The 18088-nt window shown below is 40.3% G+C and overlaps 1 protein-coding gene across 2 annotated transcripts in view; it reads left to right on the forward strand.

Moving 5' to 3' along the window:
- Nucleotides 1–18088, forward strand: part of CDKL5 (cyclin dependent kinase like 5) — a 199150-nt gene that overhangs the window by 83262 nt on the left and 97800 nt on the right. For both annotated transcript variants that reach the window (XM_074967702.1, XM_074967692.1), the window contains 2 exons: nt 2458–2685; nt 3643–3677. In XM_074967702.1, coding sequence (XP_074823803.1) covers nt 2622–2685; nt 3643–3677 — 99 coding nt within the window. In that variant the 5' untranslated portion in view covers nt 2458–2621. The remainder of the gene's footprint in view (nt 1–2457; nt 2686–3642; nt 3678–18088) is intronic.

Raw genomic sequence — 18088 nt, forward strand, 5'->3', positions numbered from 1 at the left:
AACCAAAAAACCCCTCAAACTCTAAAACAGCCTTTCCAGATGTTACGCATCCAGGGGTACTAATGTAATTAGCAAATCAACTTACTGTGCCACTCTGGTTTTTATGACAGGTGATGGTAAATGGGAGATGTGTTGAAAGACTGATTTGGGGAAGGAAGCTCATACTAATTTTTTAAAAGTGACCTTAGCAATGACTCTTGCAAATCTAGCCTTTATCCCCAATAAAATATGGAACAAATATTTGAAGGACCAATCAAGAAAAATCAGTGAAAGCACTGAACCATGAATAGTAGGCAGCACGGCTTTGAGGAACAGGTATTGCCAGACTTGCATTGCTGTTTTTTATAGAATTTCAGAATTAGTGGATGAAGGGAAATTTGTACATATCTTTAGAGTTCTTAAAGCTTTAGCTATAGAGTCTCATGAGAGATTATTTTTCACTAATTCGTAATGGCAGCAATATTATCATGTACATTTAAAACTGGATGAAGAACAAGAGCCATTAAGAGGGTAATTAGGAACACTAAAGTACAAAATTTTGTGACTGGATTGCTAGTTATCACAGGGACTGCTGTTAGTCTTGTTTAATATCTTCATTCATGAAATTGTTGGCTGATACTAATAGAAAGTTGAAAATATTATTTTCTGAATTGATCCTCTTTCTGGCAAATTATTTTTTTCTTGTGTATGGAATGCAGTTTTTTTAGGTTTTTCTCATTTTTTCTCTAGCATTGTTGGTGTTTTCAGCATCAATCTGGCAGTAGTCTAATTACTAATACACAATCTGCACATAAAACACTAAGATTTGTTTATGTTCAAATGCTACAATGGGGTGGACAAAGCACAGCCCATTTTAGGCTGTAGTGCAGGGGTTAACAGATTAGATATCTTTCTGTGGCTTCTTTAATTGTTTTGTTACTGTTACCTTAGAGATTGAAGGAGCTGCAAAGGGGGAGAGAGAGACAAAACCCACACATATACGGGTGAGAGGGGGAGAATGTGGAAGGAAAAGACTAAGGGCACAGGTTGGGAATGGAAAGAAATGCCATCTCTTTAACAGAGACTCAGGTGAAGAAAATGGTTTCTCCTGCCCAACTAAAATAACTATGAAAATATTTCAGTAATGAAGGAATAACTTTTTAAGCTATTTTCCCGTAGCTGTTTAATTTAGGAAAACCTTTCTTATCTCCATATTATAATCACTTTGAGAGAGGAAATTTGATTCTAAGATACTGTATTTGATCATCTTTTCTTATGTACCTTTTGGTTTCTGTACAAACAAGTTTGTCTTCCAGGTCTTTTGACAAGGCCAGCATTGTTGTGTTTTTGCCGTCTGTCATACCTCTCCTCTTCGTTCTGTTTGGCTCACAGCAGCACTCTCAAGAGCATCCATTGGCAACACTAAAATAGTGATGCAGCTTTGTTTGTTCGTGTGCCGAATCCAGCAGAGTTAGGTCATCGATCTTTGTGCCATGTGTTGGTTTAATGATATGGATTCATTCCCACCCTGCAGGCTAGTTTCTCATGAGTAGTCCCATTCCTAGGGCACTGAGATGTGAAAAACTGTTCCCCTTTACAGTGAATCAATTGGTGGTTTATTTTCTCTTTACATTTTAAAATAAATAAATGGTGTATATATTGATGATGGTACTATATACAGTGGCAAAATAAATCTTGGTACACTTATCATTCTACTAAAACTATAGGTGACAAATTTTGCCTGGAGTAAAAACTTGCTTTGTGTTCTTCTCATTTTTTTGTAATTATTACATTTATTGTCTGAAATTGTACAACTTTGCTACAAATAGAACTTTGAAAGGGTGCGTATTGTACAGTACTAAGTATATTTAATTTGTTTGAAACTTCTTATCATAAAAAGTGTTTTTCAGCATATTCTTTTTAAACAGGCTCCTAATAGAGTTAACCATGAAAAGTGTCAGAAATATTTCCAGGTGTAATAAAAGATAGAAAAAGAGGTACTAGCATAGTAAGGATTCTTCCAATGAAGATTTTCTATCATGGGAGTGAGGGAAGAATAAACTGGTTAATCACAATCCATTTTTCTGTATCTAGCTGTCAACATAAATGGAAGAGAAAACACTAGTATTTATAGGAGTGTGTTTAACTACCCACTGTGGTAGATCACTGCATTTTTTCTCTTCTACCAGCAGGAAGCATTTCTTATGTAAGCTGTTTTCTTATTTTCAATGATGTCCTGTATATGGGATTACAAAACCAGCTGTGCCATATATCAGATATGTAGTCACCTTTGCTGGCTTCCTTTACACATGCTGCAGAGCTCTATTGACCATAAAGCCCAGAAAGGGGGTGAGGCAATTTTCTTTATCAAATACCACAGTGCTGATAGTAAATATTGTGAATATATGCCATTGTTTTTCTTTGTGTGCCGTAAAGCAAGATCTGCTGATGCTAATTTTACCATTCATTTCTTTCCAGGAAGCTATTTAATGCCTAGAAACTAGGACAAGTATGTAAGAAGTCCAGTCAATCAAAGTGGATTTCTCTTATCAAAAGTCTTCAGTTTTGACTACCACAGACCCTTTAGACACTCTTCTCTGTGCCATGCTCTGTGGCTCTCATCACAAGAGGAATTTGTCTTCATGAAGATTCTTAACATTGGTAATGTGATGAATAAATTTGAGATCCTTGGGGTTGTAGGTGAAGGTAAGTCAGTTCTTCTGAATGAAATATGAATTAGAATTAACAGAATTCAGAGGCTATTTATATATTATTCTATAATTAAACAGAAAAAATAAAACCTGTTCCCATTAGATGAAATTCTGCAAAATGTTATTTCTCAAGATGACTTCAATGTTGGGGGTCATTTGTTCTTAAAAATAAATCATTGTTATCCAGCCACAAACAATTTTATTTCTCAGATTTCTGCAACAATTTCTATGCTTAACTATGGACATTAGGGAGCTAGACAAAATTATTATTTGCATATATAAGTCAATATATTAAGTAATAAAACTGTCTAATTTTTAAGTTGTCAGGATGTCCAAAAAAAATGGAAAAAACTATCTTACCATTACAAATCCAACTGAACCCTGATGTGTCAGGGTGTGAAAAATCCATACCTTGACCTAAGTCTCTGAGTAGACAGGCAGAGCTGCTGCTTCTCAAGGAGTTGGATTACCTATACCAATGGGAGAATGCCACTTCAGCTTTGCTGCTATAGCATTTTAAGTGTAAATAAGTCCTGAGAGATGCCCTAAAAGTAAAGGAAAATGTAGAGGTACCAGAATGTACATGAAATCACAATTTTTTCTATTTTGTTGATTTTTTTTAAAAGCAAGTCTATTAGTTGGCTGTCTACACTATTGACACTTACTATAGGAAGATACAGTTATTCCAGATTTTCTTGCATATGCATATTTCTAAAAATAAGGACTTCACAGAAGAATTTTGAAATCATATACTTACAAGCAGCTTCATTTTTAAATTTTGCTACACAAAAATGCAACAAAGCATTTTAGATACAAGTGTAAGAAAATAGTATTAGGAACAATGCATCTATAATGCATATTAGGCAGCTGTAAAATGTAGTGTATTTGCTTCCTTTTCCCACAGCATAGTAATTAATCTGTCTGTTTGTTTGTTTTTTCCTTTGTGTTTCAGGAGCCTATGGGGTTGTACTTAAATGCAGACACAAGGTAAATAGAGTGCTTTAAATTGTACATAGATGTTGGTCCATGGATTAAAGCAAGAATGAAATTTTAAACATGGAGAGAGACCTGGGTAGTTAATGTATATTAGTACGTTTGCTGCCTTGTTTAGGGCAGACTTTGGCCTGCAATCAGTTGTTCAAGGTCCTGATTTGACTATATTGAGACAGGAAACAGCTGCATCTAGGGTGCGATATAATCAAAAAGACAGAGCTTAATTTTATAAATTCTAACACAATAATTATTGAACAGAAATTCAGAGAACATATTAAGTGTTACTAGTCTGGTCATGCTTCAGATGTAGTCCTGGGAATTAAAATTGAGAGTTGGATAAAAGAAAAATATTGTCGAATGATTCAAAACATACTAGTAGAGACTATTGTTGTGTAATTAATCATATCTTGCTAATATGATGATCTGGTCGTTTCTGTAACGTGGCAACAAATTGTTCAGGACTGATACATGGAATTTCCATGGCTGCTGTTTGATAATCTAACTTCTATAAAAGAATATTCACTTTACTCTGGCAAAGGACAAATGAAGAAAAGAAAAAAAGTTTCGAAAATGCGAATGGAGTTTGAAATTAATTCAGTGCGCCTGAAACAAAATGAATCACTTAATGTATCTGGAAATATGTAATGGGGTTGCTCATTCCTTACCTTAGTTGCTGTGCTTTTGGACATGATATACTATATTTGAGGATTGCCAAAAAATATAACTGAGGCCCATGTAAATTGGGTTTCTTGTATAAATTCCAATTTTGCCAGCTGGTTAGCATGCCTGTGCTCGCGCGCACGCGTGTGTGTATATGTATATGTGTGTGTGTATGTATGTATGCGCTTTCATGGGATCAGTGCAAAGGGAATGAAGAGTGGCGCTGATGTGAAGGAAGGGAAGGATCAAGACTGACAAAAAGTTAGAAGGAACTTGTCCAAGAAGTAAATACCTCATTCTCCTTTCCAACTGTGCAGTTAAGATGCCAAAATGTCTAGTGCAGACTATTTACACACACTCTTTCTTCTTTTGTGTTCTTATTGCTTTGTCCCTCTTGCCTTTCCTTGAAAAGCTATTTTTAAAAACATATTGTAGAACATGTAATGCCTACCTCCTAAATCTAGTTTCAGAATTTTAAGTTCAACTTGGGATACTTAGTTTAGTGTTACAACACCTTAAGGATTATACAAAATTGCCATTTATAGATTGACTATCTTGACTATGTATTATAAAATTAGTAGGCCTGACAAGTGGTTAAAAAAAGTAATCACGATTAATCATGCGATTTAATCACACTGTTAATAATAGAATACCATTTATTTAAATATTTTTGGATGTTTTCTATATTTTCTAATATATCGATTTCAATTACAACAGAGAATACAAAGTGTACAGTGCTTATATTTATTTTTGATTACAAGTATTTGCACTGTAAAAACCCAAAAGAAATAGTATTTTTCAATTCACCTAATACAAGTACTGTAGTGCAGTCTCTTTATCATGAAAGTTGAGCTTACAAATGTAGAACTGTACAAAAAAACCTTCTATCAAAAATAAAACAGTAACATTTTAGAGCCTGCAAGTCCACCCAGTCTTACTTCTTGTTCAGCCAATCGCTCAGACAAACAAGTTTATATTTGCAGGAGGTAACGCTGCCCGCTTCTTGTTTACAATGTCACTTCAAAGTGAGAACAGGTGTTCTCATGGCACTATTATAGCCGGTGTCACAAGATATTTACGTGCCAGATGCACTAAAGATTCATATGTCGCTTCAACCACCATTCCCAAGGACATGTGTCCATGCTGATGGTGGGTCCTGCTTGATGACAATCCAAAGTAGTGTGGACTGACACATGTTCATTTTCATCATCTGAGTCAGATGCCACCAGCAGAAGGTTGATTTTCTTTTTTGGTGGTTCCGGTTCTGTAATTTCCGCATTAGAGTGTGGCTCTTTTTAGACTTCTGAAAGTATGCTCCACACCTTATCCCTCTCAGATTTTGGAAGGCACTTCAGATTCTTAAACCTTGGGTCGGGTGTAGCTATCTTTAGAAATCTCACATTGGTACCTTCTTTGCGTTTTGTGAAATCTGCAGTCAGAGTGTTCTTAAAATGAACAACATGTGCTGAGTCATCATCCCAGACTTCTATAACATGAAGCATATGGCAGAATATGGGTAAAACAGAGACCTATAATTCTCCTTCAAGAAGTTCAGTTGCTAATTTAATTAACGTGTTTTTTTTTTTAATGAACGTAATCAGCATGTCCTCTGGAACGGTTACTGAAGCAGGAAGGGGCATACAAATGTTTAGCATTTCTGGCACGTAAATACCTTGCAGTGCTGGCTACAAAAGTCCCATGCAAATGCCTGTTCTCACTTTCTGGTGACATTGTAAATAAGAAGTGGGCAGCATTATCTCCCGTAAATGTAAACATTAAAAATTAGGAATAAAAATGTTTTTAAAAGTTTCTGATAGTACAAAAAGATATTCGGACAAAATATCTAATTTTTAGGAAGAGTTCTTTGAAAGGCAAAAATTCTGCTGTAAAACAGTTAAGTTCTTGGAACATCTCTTCCATGATTATCTAAGCTGGGTATATTTCTCCCATTTTGCAGCTCCAAATGTGACCACACATTAATAGTATTACTACTGCTACTAACAATGGGTAAGATTGAGGTACTATGCAATGGTATGCTGCTCTTCAGTTTCTGCACAGTTTAAACTTTTTCCTATGGCTGCAAAGAGAACTGTAAATCAAATACATGGTCATTTTGAATTGAGTCTATAGGTGGCCTGTAATTAGCTTTAAGGGGCACGAAGTGCTGCCAAACGATAACATTGGTAAGGGCTGCCACTTAAAAAAAAATCCATTTGCAAGCAAAAAAAAATAAGCATACAGTTGTGCACTTTGAGGTGTACAAGTAAACAAACACTGAAGTACTGAGTTTATATGCCAATTCCATATTTATTCCAGGAAATGGAGATTTAAACACTAAATAGCTAGTTTCCATGTACCATTGCCTGATTCTTCACAAAATTATGGTATTTGTGTATGAATGTGAATGTACACATTCTTGCATACAGAAGTGGGTTTGTCTTTTAAAATGTGGCCCTGCCATACCCGTCAACATTTTTACTATTTCACTGCTGATTAGTTTGATTTAAAACGTTTATTTTTATGAGTGAGTGAAATTTGGAGTTCTGAGTGGAGAGCCAGTTCAAATCCTTGTATAACACTTTACATACTAGGCCTCCTCACCTTATGTGGTTGGAATAGAATTTGCTCATCTAAAATGAATGGTGTTTCAGTTTTTTTTAAAGTCTATACGTCATATAGGCCAGTTCAATGAGAGGCAAGTCAGGTATGTGTGTTGGCTGTGACAAAAAGTTCCCATTATGCCGTGGTTATCACAGCCTTTCAATTCACTGATAGATGTGACATGCTGCATTACTTATCTCATATTTTAAATAAATAATTTTCATTTTCCTTCTGTATAGCTCAAAAATACAATGGGCAGATTTAGTGCTTATGAAAATGGAGGACTGATGATAGTGGCCTGACCCAAGTTTAATGCTGGTAGGGGCTGTGTAAGCTTCCCAACACACTGTGCCGCTGCAACTCAGTCCTGATCAGCAACATCCATACATTCCAGTAAAGGAGTCTCTTGGACATAGACTGGAAATCGTACCAAATTGTCAGAAGTTTACCTTCCTCCCCAGTAATGATCCCTCAGAAAATGCAGTTTTCCTTTCTTTCCTGGAAGTAGTAATTTGTTCCTGAGAATCAGAATGCAGGAATTTAACTACTCATCTTTAGAGACAGAGTGGTGTAATATGCAATGGTCCTGATTCTCCGCTGGTGTAAATTTTATATCAGAGGATCTGGCCCCATAATTGCAAAGTTATCAAAAGATATAGTGACTTACTATTAGTAAACTTCAAATCTGTTGCAGTGAATTGTGTGTGTGTGTTTATATGCTTAGACAAGGCGAGAATGGGGTATACAATAAAAACCTTATTTTTGACACCTACCTATTCTGTTCTAAGGGAGTATCATCATGAAGGCAAAAGTAAACTCCAGAATGAGTAATATTTCTTCATCCTAGAAATGCTAGCCAACAGCACGATGTATCTGTTATTGCTAATAGACATTTGTTGTTAGGATATTTTATTTCTTTGTTCAGCTTTCCCAACAAAGTTAAAACAATGTTTAGGTGCCTATGCAACCTTAATTTGGCCCACTTGTGCACAATTATTATAGTAGTCTTAGTTTCATGATCCCTTAATATCTTTTCCCTACAGGACACCTGTCTGCCTTAATAGTCAGCTATTCATTATTGTGGTGGTCTTCTTGTTCAGTATGTTTGGTGTATGGCCCCATGCCTTATTTACTGTACATGAGTCAAACCTTGTTCTGATTGGAGAATTATTAATGTCCTCATTGGCTTCTCTCTGGCACTCTAGTATGAGTGCTTCACAAATATTAATGAATTTATTTTTACAAAACCCCTGTGAGGTAAGGGGATGGTATCTCCATTTTATAGATGGGGAATGGAGGCACAGAGATTAGTCAAAAGCATCCACTACCTTTTAGGGACCGATTTGAAATGCCTGTTTTTCCAGAGTACTTCATATGTCAAAGCATAGCTTCCTTTGACTTCAGTTATGGCTGTGAGAGCTCAGCACTTTTTCAAATCAGATCCCAGGATCTCAGATCATGTACCCAGAAAATGAAAAATGCAACTAGTGACCACCTATGGAAAGTTTGGTTTACTTGACTTGCCAGTTCATATAGAAAAATCTGTGGCAAAGGCAGGGATCAGATCAAATTCTCAAGGGCAGCCATCAACTGCCTGAACCATGAGAGTTTCCTTTCCCTTCCTTCAGTCTTGTTTCCACACACCTTCCAACTTCTGCCCCAAATGAATTAGGGTTCCTACAGAGAACAGCTTTTTTCACTACACAAGATTGATTCATCCTAGAGCAGTTCCATTCTGTGGACTGAAGGAGGCAGGGTTCCTGTGAAAAAACAGTATGTGATCATGTAATTAAAGACTGTATCATAATGCATAAAAACAAGGGAGCCAAACTGAGATTGCACAAGCAGCTCTAATTATGGCATTTTCTACCTTTGAGTGCTAGCCTTTGCAACCTTTAATGTTCTCTTAATGTAGCATTGTGTGAAATTTTTCTAGGTTTAAAAAAAAAAATCTAAAAAAAAATCCCTGAAATTCCATTATGTGGGATCATGATGACACCCACATGGTTCATTAGCAGCGTTGGAACATTTTAGATCCACTGCATAGACCTCTGCCACTTTAGGAACTGACAGCATCATCATCTCTGTGGACTAGCACGGGTTGGGGAAATAAGACATGCATTTAGTTGGTATGCTTCACAGATATTTGTAGACAATAGAGGAATGATGATACTCAGTACTCTTGGGTTCCATTCCAGGCTCTGGAGGGGGAGTGTGCTTCAGTGGACATGCTTTTCTTTCCTATCCACATCTTCTCCTTGCCTTCTGAGTCGTCTTTTTGCCCAACAAATCCTAGCCCAGTACTCCTCATTTGATCAGTGTCTCCCCCACTTCTCTCCAAGGGTTCCTAGTCTCCCACCCTAGGTTTCTCATCCAGTCTCTATTTTACTGTACCTGGCTCCTTGTTCCAGTCTCTTTGTGCCAGACCCAGTTCTGTTCTTGCACCCCAGCTCATTGACAAAATCTTTCCTTCTCCTCCTCCCCACTCTCTTAGTTTCTTAGTCCCAGTCTCCTGCTCCAACCAGTTCCAGTTCCCTCCTCCCTCAACATCTTGTCCAAGCTGTGTCCCCCTCTTCTTGCCAAATCAGTTATAACCTGTCCTTCCTCTTCCTCTTGGGCTCCCTGTCTTTTTGCCTGGCTAGTTCCAGTTGAACCCCCACTTCAAGTCCCATCTGACTCCTTGTCCCAGTCTATTCCTTTCTCTCCCCCCTCTGTCCAGTTTGTCCCCACTGCATTCAGATACCTGTGTGTCAGCAGGAGGGAGCAGGGCCCAAACCACACCCATGCACAGCAATTACAGGGAAAGTCCTGCTTCACCCCTGTAGCCCATGACTGGAGGGATCATGCATAGTTGCTTGGTAGGGATGATGCCTTCACAATATCCTCAGTACTGGGAGCTGAGAGGCTCAGTGAGGATGGAGTCTTTGGAGATTTTAGCTGTTAAAATCTAAAATCTCAACTGTACTCCAAATTTGGCAGACTTTTACAGGGAAGGCAAAAGTTACATCATTGACAAAAAGGTCATCCACTGCCAAACACCAAGGTATGGGTGCACGAGAGCATTTCAAAGAAAGTCTCAAGATTGTTTTTAACATAGGGAAAAATACATTGTTTTGCCAAACTTTGTTTATGGAAATGGTTGAACCATTAAAAGGCTGCAGTTTCCCCCCAAGGGGAAAAAATACACATACACCAAAAACACCTGACACAGATGTCCAGCATGGAAAATTTCAGTCCAAATGGCTGATGTTTGGGAAAGTTTAATAATCAATTGAATACAGTGTCTTTATAATGGGAAGTGTCAGGCAGCCTTAATAGGCAGTGCTACTAACCAATTATCTATAATAATACAGTGTACTGGAAACCAAGGGTTCTCAACCTTTTTCTTTGAGTGCCCCCCTCCCAAATATGCTATAAAAACTCCATGGCACTCCTGTGCCACAATAACTGGTTTTCTGTATATTAAAGCCAAGGCTGCCGTTAAAGGGTAGCAAGCAGGACAATTGCCCAGGGCCCCATGAAGCTGAGTTGCTTGAGCGTCTGCTTCAGCCCCAGGTGGTGGGGCTCAGGGCCCCATGCTTCAGCCCTGTGCAGTGGGACTTTGGCTTTCTGCCCTGGGCCCCAGCAAGTCTAGCACTGGTCCTGCTTGGCGGACCCCCCTGAAACCTGCTCGCGGCCCCCCAGGTGGCCCCAGAGCCCTGATTGAGAACCACTGCTGTTAACTGAAGCAGTGAAAAAAGAACCTGTCCAATAGATTGTAGGCCAACCTTGAAGTTTAAAACATTCTGCACACCATACAGTTAAGCATGCTCCACCTCATGATTTGAGACATTTTATGTAATTTTGGGGATAGAGGCATTCACTTTAACAAAGTAGAGCCGTGATTGTTATGTTATAAGCTCATAACTTGATACAATTTATGGAAGTAAACCAGAGTAGACAGCTACACTTCTCTCTCCAAATATGGCAAATATACTCTTACAATCTGACGTGTCAGCCAGCTACAGACAGAGGAATTCCAGACAGGAGATGTACTGCCAAAGGGAAGTCAAATATCTCTCATTAATGAAAGACCTGAATAAACAGATGGATTTTACTTCCAAATGGAGTAATGTTCGAACTAGAATGTCTTTCTGGATTTGAACTGAGTGAGCCAATGAGATTAATCAGAGAAAGTATGACAACAGAATGAGTGTGTACAAGGAAAGAACTTTCTTATATCCAATCATACCTGACTTTATCAAGATCTAGAAATCTAGATTTTCCAAAGGTAAGTATATTTCAATAGAACTCCCACTCTTGTCATTTCTCTAGCTGTGTTTTTGGGACCAGAATGACAAGTTGTGCCAGTATTCACCAGAGGATCACACATTTTGTTGCATCTGTAGGGCAAGCTGGCAGGTGGTTGGAGGGGCAAAAACACAGTCTCTATCCCTGAACCTATAGCAGTTTTAAAGGATACTGCCACTAAATGCAAATTTTAGTATTAAGTAATCTAGAATACTCCTGTTCATCTCTGTTCCATCATTTTCACATTAACAACTTCCTTTTGATACTAGCCATTTGGTGGTGCAGGCAGGAGCCTTTTGAGCAGCAGCGCTGTCACATCATCGGTAACTCTGCCAGTCATCACTCCCTCCCTTCAGTAACCCTAACCTTAAACCTAAACACTGCTGCCTGCCTTGGTCAGCTCTCACTTTGACTGTGCCCCCTTGGTGCTGTAGCATATGTGCCCGTAGCCCCAAATGGGCACTGTTGAGCTGAGCTAAAAACAGTTGACTGGGCAAAGATAAGTCCTCTTGCCTGAGCCAGGTATAGTGTGGAGGGAGTCATAACTTACAGCTCCAGCCTCACTCCTACTGAGCCAGTAGAACTCCTGAACTGAAGCAGCTCCCACTGTTCCAGTCCTCAACCTCTGTACCACACCCCCAACTCTTGCAAAACACCCCAGTTCTGACCTGCAGCATTCTTTAGTGTCTCCAACCAATGGGACGGATGTATCCAAATGAACTGAAGGGTTGGAGGGAAGTCTGGCTGAGTTAGCTTTAACATCATCATGCTCCTCTGCCTGCAGAACCAAATGAGTGCTATTTAGAATTGTCCAATCATTACCAAAATTAATAGGGTTTTTCCCGACTGAAGACTAGAAGACTCCCCAAAACTTTTTGGAAATGACCTTTTGCAGACTGCATCTGATATCTTATGACAAAGTGAGAAATGCGACCAAGTTGAGTGTTACCTGTTGTGTTTGGCAAAAAAAAAACAGCAAGAAGAATGTACATTCATCCAGATTAGCAGCTAAAATGTTTCTTGACAGAATTAGCAGGGTAACTTTAAAGCCCAAGCGACAATGTTCCAGGATGACAAATTGATTTACAGGAATATGTTTAGCTGTTTTATTCTTGCAGAGGAACAAAGTCAGAGAAATAAGTTCAAGACATTTTGCATTTTGGAGAAGAGATTTTAGGAATCAAACTTTACTTACATCCGCTCTACACTTTCAAGATAAAAAGATATCTAAATAAAGCTGTCATGGAGTCCACTCACGTTGAGCAGTGTCTCCTGTTGGCCATCCTGGGGATTTGCTCCGACAGCTTGTGCTCTCGCTCCGGTGTTTTCTTTTCCTGTCTAGCCTCACTCTGCTGCCCCGCTCGCTCCCGGGTCTGCAGCTTCCTCTCCTTGGCTTGGTCCTCCAGTCAGGTCATTAAAGTCCTCCCCTTCCAGGGAATTCAGTTTTTCCAGACCTGCTGCCTGACTGGCACCTCCAAAGCCCTTGCCACTTCCCAGTGGCTGGTAAGGGAACCCAGGCCCTCTCTATACACTGGATTCCAGCCCAGGCATCCTGTAACAAGCAGCCACAGTCCATCTCTTGCTGCTGTTTCCCTGGGTTTTTTCCTACATACTTGGCTTCCCACCCCCACCTCAGTTTGCCAGCCTCCAACTCCTTCCATCCAAAGGAGTGACTGTAGCCTAATTCCCTGTAGCTTTCCCCTCCCTCTCTGCAGCCAGCTACCTGGCTTTATACAGGCCCTGCTTGTTCCTGCACAGGTGAGTCTGTCCTTAATTAGCTGACTCCAGCCCAAATCTCCCCTGCTTTCAGCCTAAGTAGCTGATTGGGGCCACCTGGCCTCAGTCAGCTCTTGCAGGGCTAGTATGGGGAGTCCACCCCAACACAAAAGGCTAAAAGATATAGCTATTTATTCCAAAGAGTTACTTGCCTGTCCTCCTCATGCATATCATAAGTTTGCATTCCAGTCCTATAATATGACCCCAAATCATCCATTTTATGGGCTATAGGATGAAATTATATCACTGCCTCCATTTTTTTAAAAATAAACCATTTCAGGTTTAATAAATCCTTTTAGGAATGAAGTAAAAAGATGAGCCAGATCCTCCAGTGTGACCCAACTGTAGGGAGCACCTGGCGGGAGTGTGTGTGCATACTCAAAAGTGTAGTTTTAAGCTCAGTGTTGCACTCCCTTAATTCTGCTGCTCTTTATTACAGCGCCATTTCTACCTAGATCTTGTTTAGAGCACCCCAAGAGTTGCTCTGCTTACACAGCCATCATATGTGATAGGGTCTTCTGTGGCCAGGCAGCCTGTAAGGTCAGAGGGGGGTGGTAGGGGGCTCTGGGCTCTCCCTCTCTACCAGGTCCCAGCCCAGGGCCCTATGTAGCTCAACTCCTAAATAGGAGAGATGGCTCTCCTTCCCCACTTCCCTGGGTTACTTCCTACAAGTCTCTTCAGTTTGGGGCTCGCCTAGTCAGTTGCCCCAGGTCCTGGGGCTTATTTGTAGCCTCCCTTTGGCAAGGGAGCCCTTACTTGCCTCAAGTTACTGCGCTGGTTGGCAGGTTGTTGATCCATCCCTTCGGGCAGGCAGGCAGGCAGGCAGAGAGCTCCTGCCTCCTCGCAAGTCACGAAGAAACACAATCTTCATTGATGTTACACATGCAGGACCTTTGTAAAGTGCATTCACTGAGCTGAAGAGAGCTGTATCAAACTTCCCCAGTTGGCTGTGGCAATGAAGGCACAATAGTCCAGTACTAAACACTCACAGCAGTTGGGGCTGAGGTCTCAATCCCAGCTTGTCTGCCACTGGTAACAATATGGCTTCCTATGCCTGAGGAAAGGTGGGGTAGGGATTTGACAGTGACATTCTGCTGCTGTAGGTCACATTAACCCCTTTTTCATGAGCTCTTTGATAAATCACATTCCAAGAATTCTGATTCTAAGTCTGAAGGAATCCGCTCCATCACAGAGCATCAGCTTCAGTACTGAATCCATGAGTAGGCATATTGGAGCCTTTTCTCCATGAAGCCCTGGAACAGAATCCCACAATGTTTTTATATGTACAGTGGTTTTCATGTTTTGTTTGGCAGCAGTGGCAGAAAGCAAACTTTACTAGTGCTGCTAACACTTCAAATTATCATTTTCCTGAACTTAAGAGCCAGATGTGCTACCCATACATGTGAACAGATGTAAATACATTTACCTTGTACGTAAAGTGCTAGTGTTTTTACAGTTTCCTGGGCTTTCCTTTGTAGTAAAATGCTTTTATAGGGTTCTCCCAAACTGACCATTCTTCATTGTTGTTCTCTGAGCCCAGATGAACTTCATTGCCCTCTTAATTACACAAGAAGTACAAAGGTGTAATACTGTTGTTTTCAGAGGAGTTATTCCTGATTTACACCAGTGTAACTGACTAGAAAATTGAATCCACTGTATTTAACTTCATCCAACAGCAGATTTTGGGGCGGGGGGGGGGGCTAAGTTGTTGGGATGTCATTATGTCTCTTAAAGTGAACTGGCGGATGGACCCTGCTTCATTGGTTTCACTTTTTTCCAAGTGGGATATAACATCCTCTGCATAGCTAGGCTTTCGTTTTTTGTTTTGTTTTTCTCTGATTCATTCTTCACAGCAAGGCCATGTCTACACTACAAAGTAAAGTTGACTTAAGTTATGTCAATGATAAACTGGTGTAATTACATCATTTGTGCATGTTCACACAACTCTCCTTGTGTCGGCTGAGTACATACCCAGTTGGTGCTGTAGCATAGACAGAGACCAGTCTATGCATAGACAGTGCGCCATGGGTAACTATGCCACTGTGCAACTTGCTACCTTCTACCTTTAGGAACTCTGGGAATAGATCGTAGTGCATCGTGGGGGTGGGCTCAGCATTCAATGATGCAGTTTCCTCTGTCCCATCATTCCATGGGTGTCCAACTACATTTCGTGCTGTTTTTCAACTGCCCCTGTAAACTGTGCATCCACTGTCTCTGCCTGAAAGCATGGATCCTGTGCTGCGTGAACACAACATGGCTGATCCTTCAATATTTAATGAGCTGCACATCTGAACAAGAATGCATAGTGCCTGCCCTGCTGTGTGCCATGGAAAGAAACAATTCAAGATTGATGTTGGCATTCACAGAGCAGCTACACGTGGTGGACCGTCACTACTGGCCTTGGGAAACATCATTTTGCAGGTATAGGATGACAAGCAGTGGCTGAAGAACTTTCAGATACGCAAAGCCACTTTCATGGAATTGTGTGTGGAGCTCTCCCCTGCCCTATGGCACAAGGACATCAAAATTAGAGTTGCCTTCACAGTGGAAAAGCAAATGGCGATTGTTGTGTGGAAGTTGGCAACTCCAGACTGCTACTGGTCAGTTGTGAATCAGCTTGGAGTTGGGAAGTTTACCATGGGGGTTGTAGTGATGAAAGCGTATAGAGCCATTAACTGCCTCCTGCTACGAAGGACTGTGACTCTAGGCAATGTGCGGGAAATAGTGGATGGCTTTGGGATTCCGTAACTGTGGTGGGGCAGTAGACACACATCCCAATTTTAGCCCCAGACCATCTTGCGACAGAGTACGTCAACAGAAAGGGGTATTTCTCTATGGTATTGCAGGTGCTGGTGGATCACCAGGTCACTTTCACCAACATCAGTGCAGGGTGGCCAGGAAAGGTGCATGATACACGCATCTTAAGGAACACTGGCCTGTATAAAAAACTGCAATCAGGGACTTTCCAGATCAGAAGATTCCAATAGGGGATGTGGAAATGCCCATAGTGATCCTGGGGGACCCTGCCTATTCCTTACTCCCATGGCTCATGAAGCCTTACACTGGAAACCTTGACCCCAGCAAGGAGTGCTTCAACAAGAGGCTCAGTAAGTGCAGAATGACCATAGAATATACTTTTGGCAGATTAAAGGGTTGCTGGTGCTGCTTTTTTGGCAGGTTAGACCTCAATGAGGAAAATATTTGGATGGTCATAGCAGCCTGCTGTGCTCTACATAACATTTGTGACGCTAAGGGGGAAATGTTTCCCCAGGAGTGGAGAGTTGAGGTTGATCGCCGGGCAGCTGACTTTGAGCAGACAGATACCGGGACTATTAGAGGGGCTCAATGTGGAACTATTCTAATCAGGGAGGCTTTGAAGCAGTATTTTGACAATGAGCCCCAGTAATCTCTCTGTAATGCATTCAGCCAGACATTGCTTACTTGAATGAGCCTTGTATGATTGCTGCCTGCAATCTGCACAAGCAAGTAACTGTTTTTTGTGTCATAGGCATGGCATCTGCTGGAATAAGGCAGACCTCTTGGATGGCAAATTTTTGGTATTTGAGTTGTTGCTGTTTTCTCAACTGTAACAGTGTTTATGGAAGGTGGTTTCTCCAGGTTGTATACAGTAGCATGGACTACCCACACAATTCTGTTTTGTTTTTATTTGTCTTATATGGAAAATCACAGCTTCAGTCCTAAAACAATTCAGATGTACATGCTCTGCTGATCTCCAGAGAGTGTGGCTTGTTCCTCTGGCAATTTGCTGATCCAAGAGGTTAGCAACCCAGATGAATGTGGGTCCACTCATATAACGTCTCTCATTAAGTCCCTTCATGTCAAGCTTCAACCATGATCTTGTGGTAGTGTTCAAATCAGCCTTTTTGTCATTCAATCCTGACTCGTCAAGCTCTTCTAAGTGGGGGTTGGGAACCTTTCCTCTCAGAAGAGGAAACAGCTTTGTTATAGAAAGAAAACTAGTATTGTCTGGCATGTCAAGATCAAGGCAATGTAATGTTACAATGATATTGTATTGTTAACTAATTGGGACATCTTGGTGTGTCCCAAGCAAGCAACTGCAATAGGACAATCATTAGACCGAAGTATTGTAAGGCTGTAATTAACCCTGGGAGTGAAACTGGGGCCAGAGGAATACGATGGCAGTCAGAAATTGAAATGAATTGTCAGACACAGAAAGATGACAAGAAAATGGTAATGGAAAAAAAGTAGTTGCTGAGCCCCCATTCTTCCGGCTGCTGCAGTCTTGAACATGACTCCTAAATTGATAGGTAATCCAAAGGACATATAATAATGTGTGTCTGTTTCAGGCATGTTTCAGAAAACAGGTCAGCCACTCTTGTGAAATGGGCAAGAAATGTGTCATGGCCATGTTTTTGACAGATCTGGTTTTGGCTCAAATAGAAGTTTCAATTGATTTTATTATATTGAAATTTGTCGAGGGTGAAAGGATAGAAAAAAGCGTTCTGCTAGAGAACTATATTTTGATCATATCGTATATACAATTTCTTTCCAACCAATTAGAAATTCTCTCACAATTTGCCAAATGTATGATTCTTGATTAATCAAAATCACATGGAACTTGTAGTCCTTTTGTAAAACACCATTTATTTCTGTTCATTCTTTATGTACATGCTTCATGAGTTCTTGCCAGGTGCTGTTATGTTTTTTGGCTGGTAAGTAAAGAGGCGGCTGCCCATGTAGCAGATGACATTGCTGTTCCTTGGAAGGTTACCAGTAAGTAACCAACTTCTTTGTTATTGGCTGCATGCTTCTATCTCCTCTGTGAATGAATTGTATATACTGCTATTAATGTAGGAGTCATGTTCAGGACTGCAGCAGAATGCTGTGCAGCTGCCCCAATGGCTTTTAATTATGAGTTCTCTATGATACCATTGCCTTTTCATACACTTGGATGTAAATATAATTTTAAATGCTTATAAGAATGTCAAAAAAAATTCCCAGACAAATCACTTTTCAGTAGAAATCTGAAAATATTTCCTTTCAAACCCTGACTATAAGTATTGGACTCCATCTTATGAGTACCAGCAGAAGAAGCT

This window comes from Natator depressus, chromosome 1 (assembly GCF_965152275.1).
Source record: "Natator depressus isolate rNatDep1 chromosome 1, rNatDep2.hap1, whole genome shotgun sequence".
NCBI lineage: Eukaryota > Metazoa > Chordata > Testudines > Cheloniidae > Natator > Natator depressus.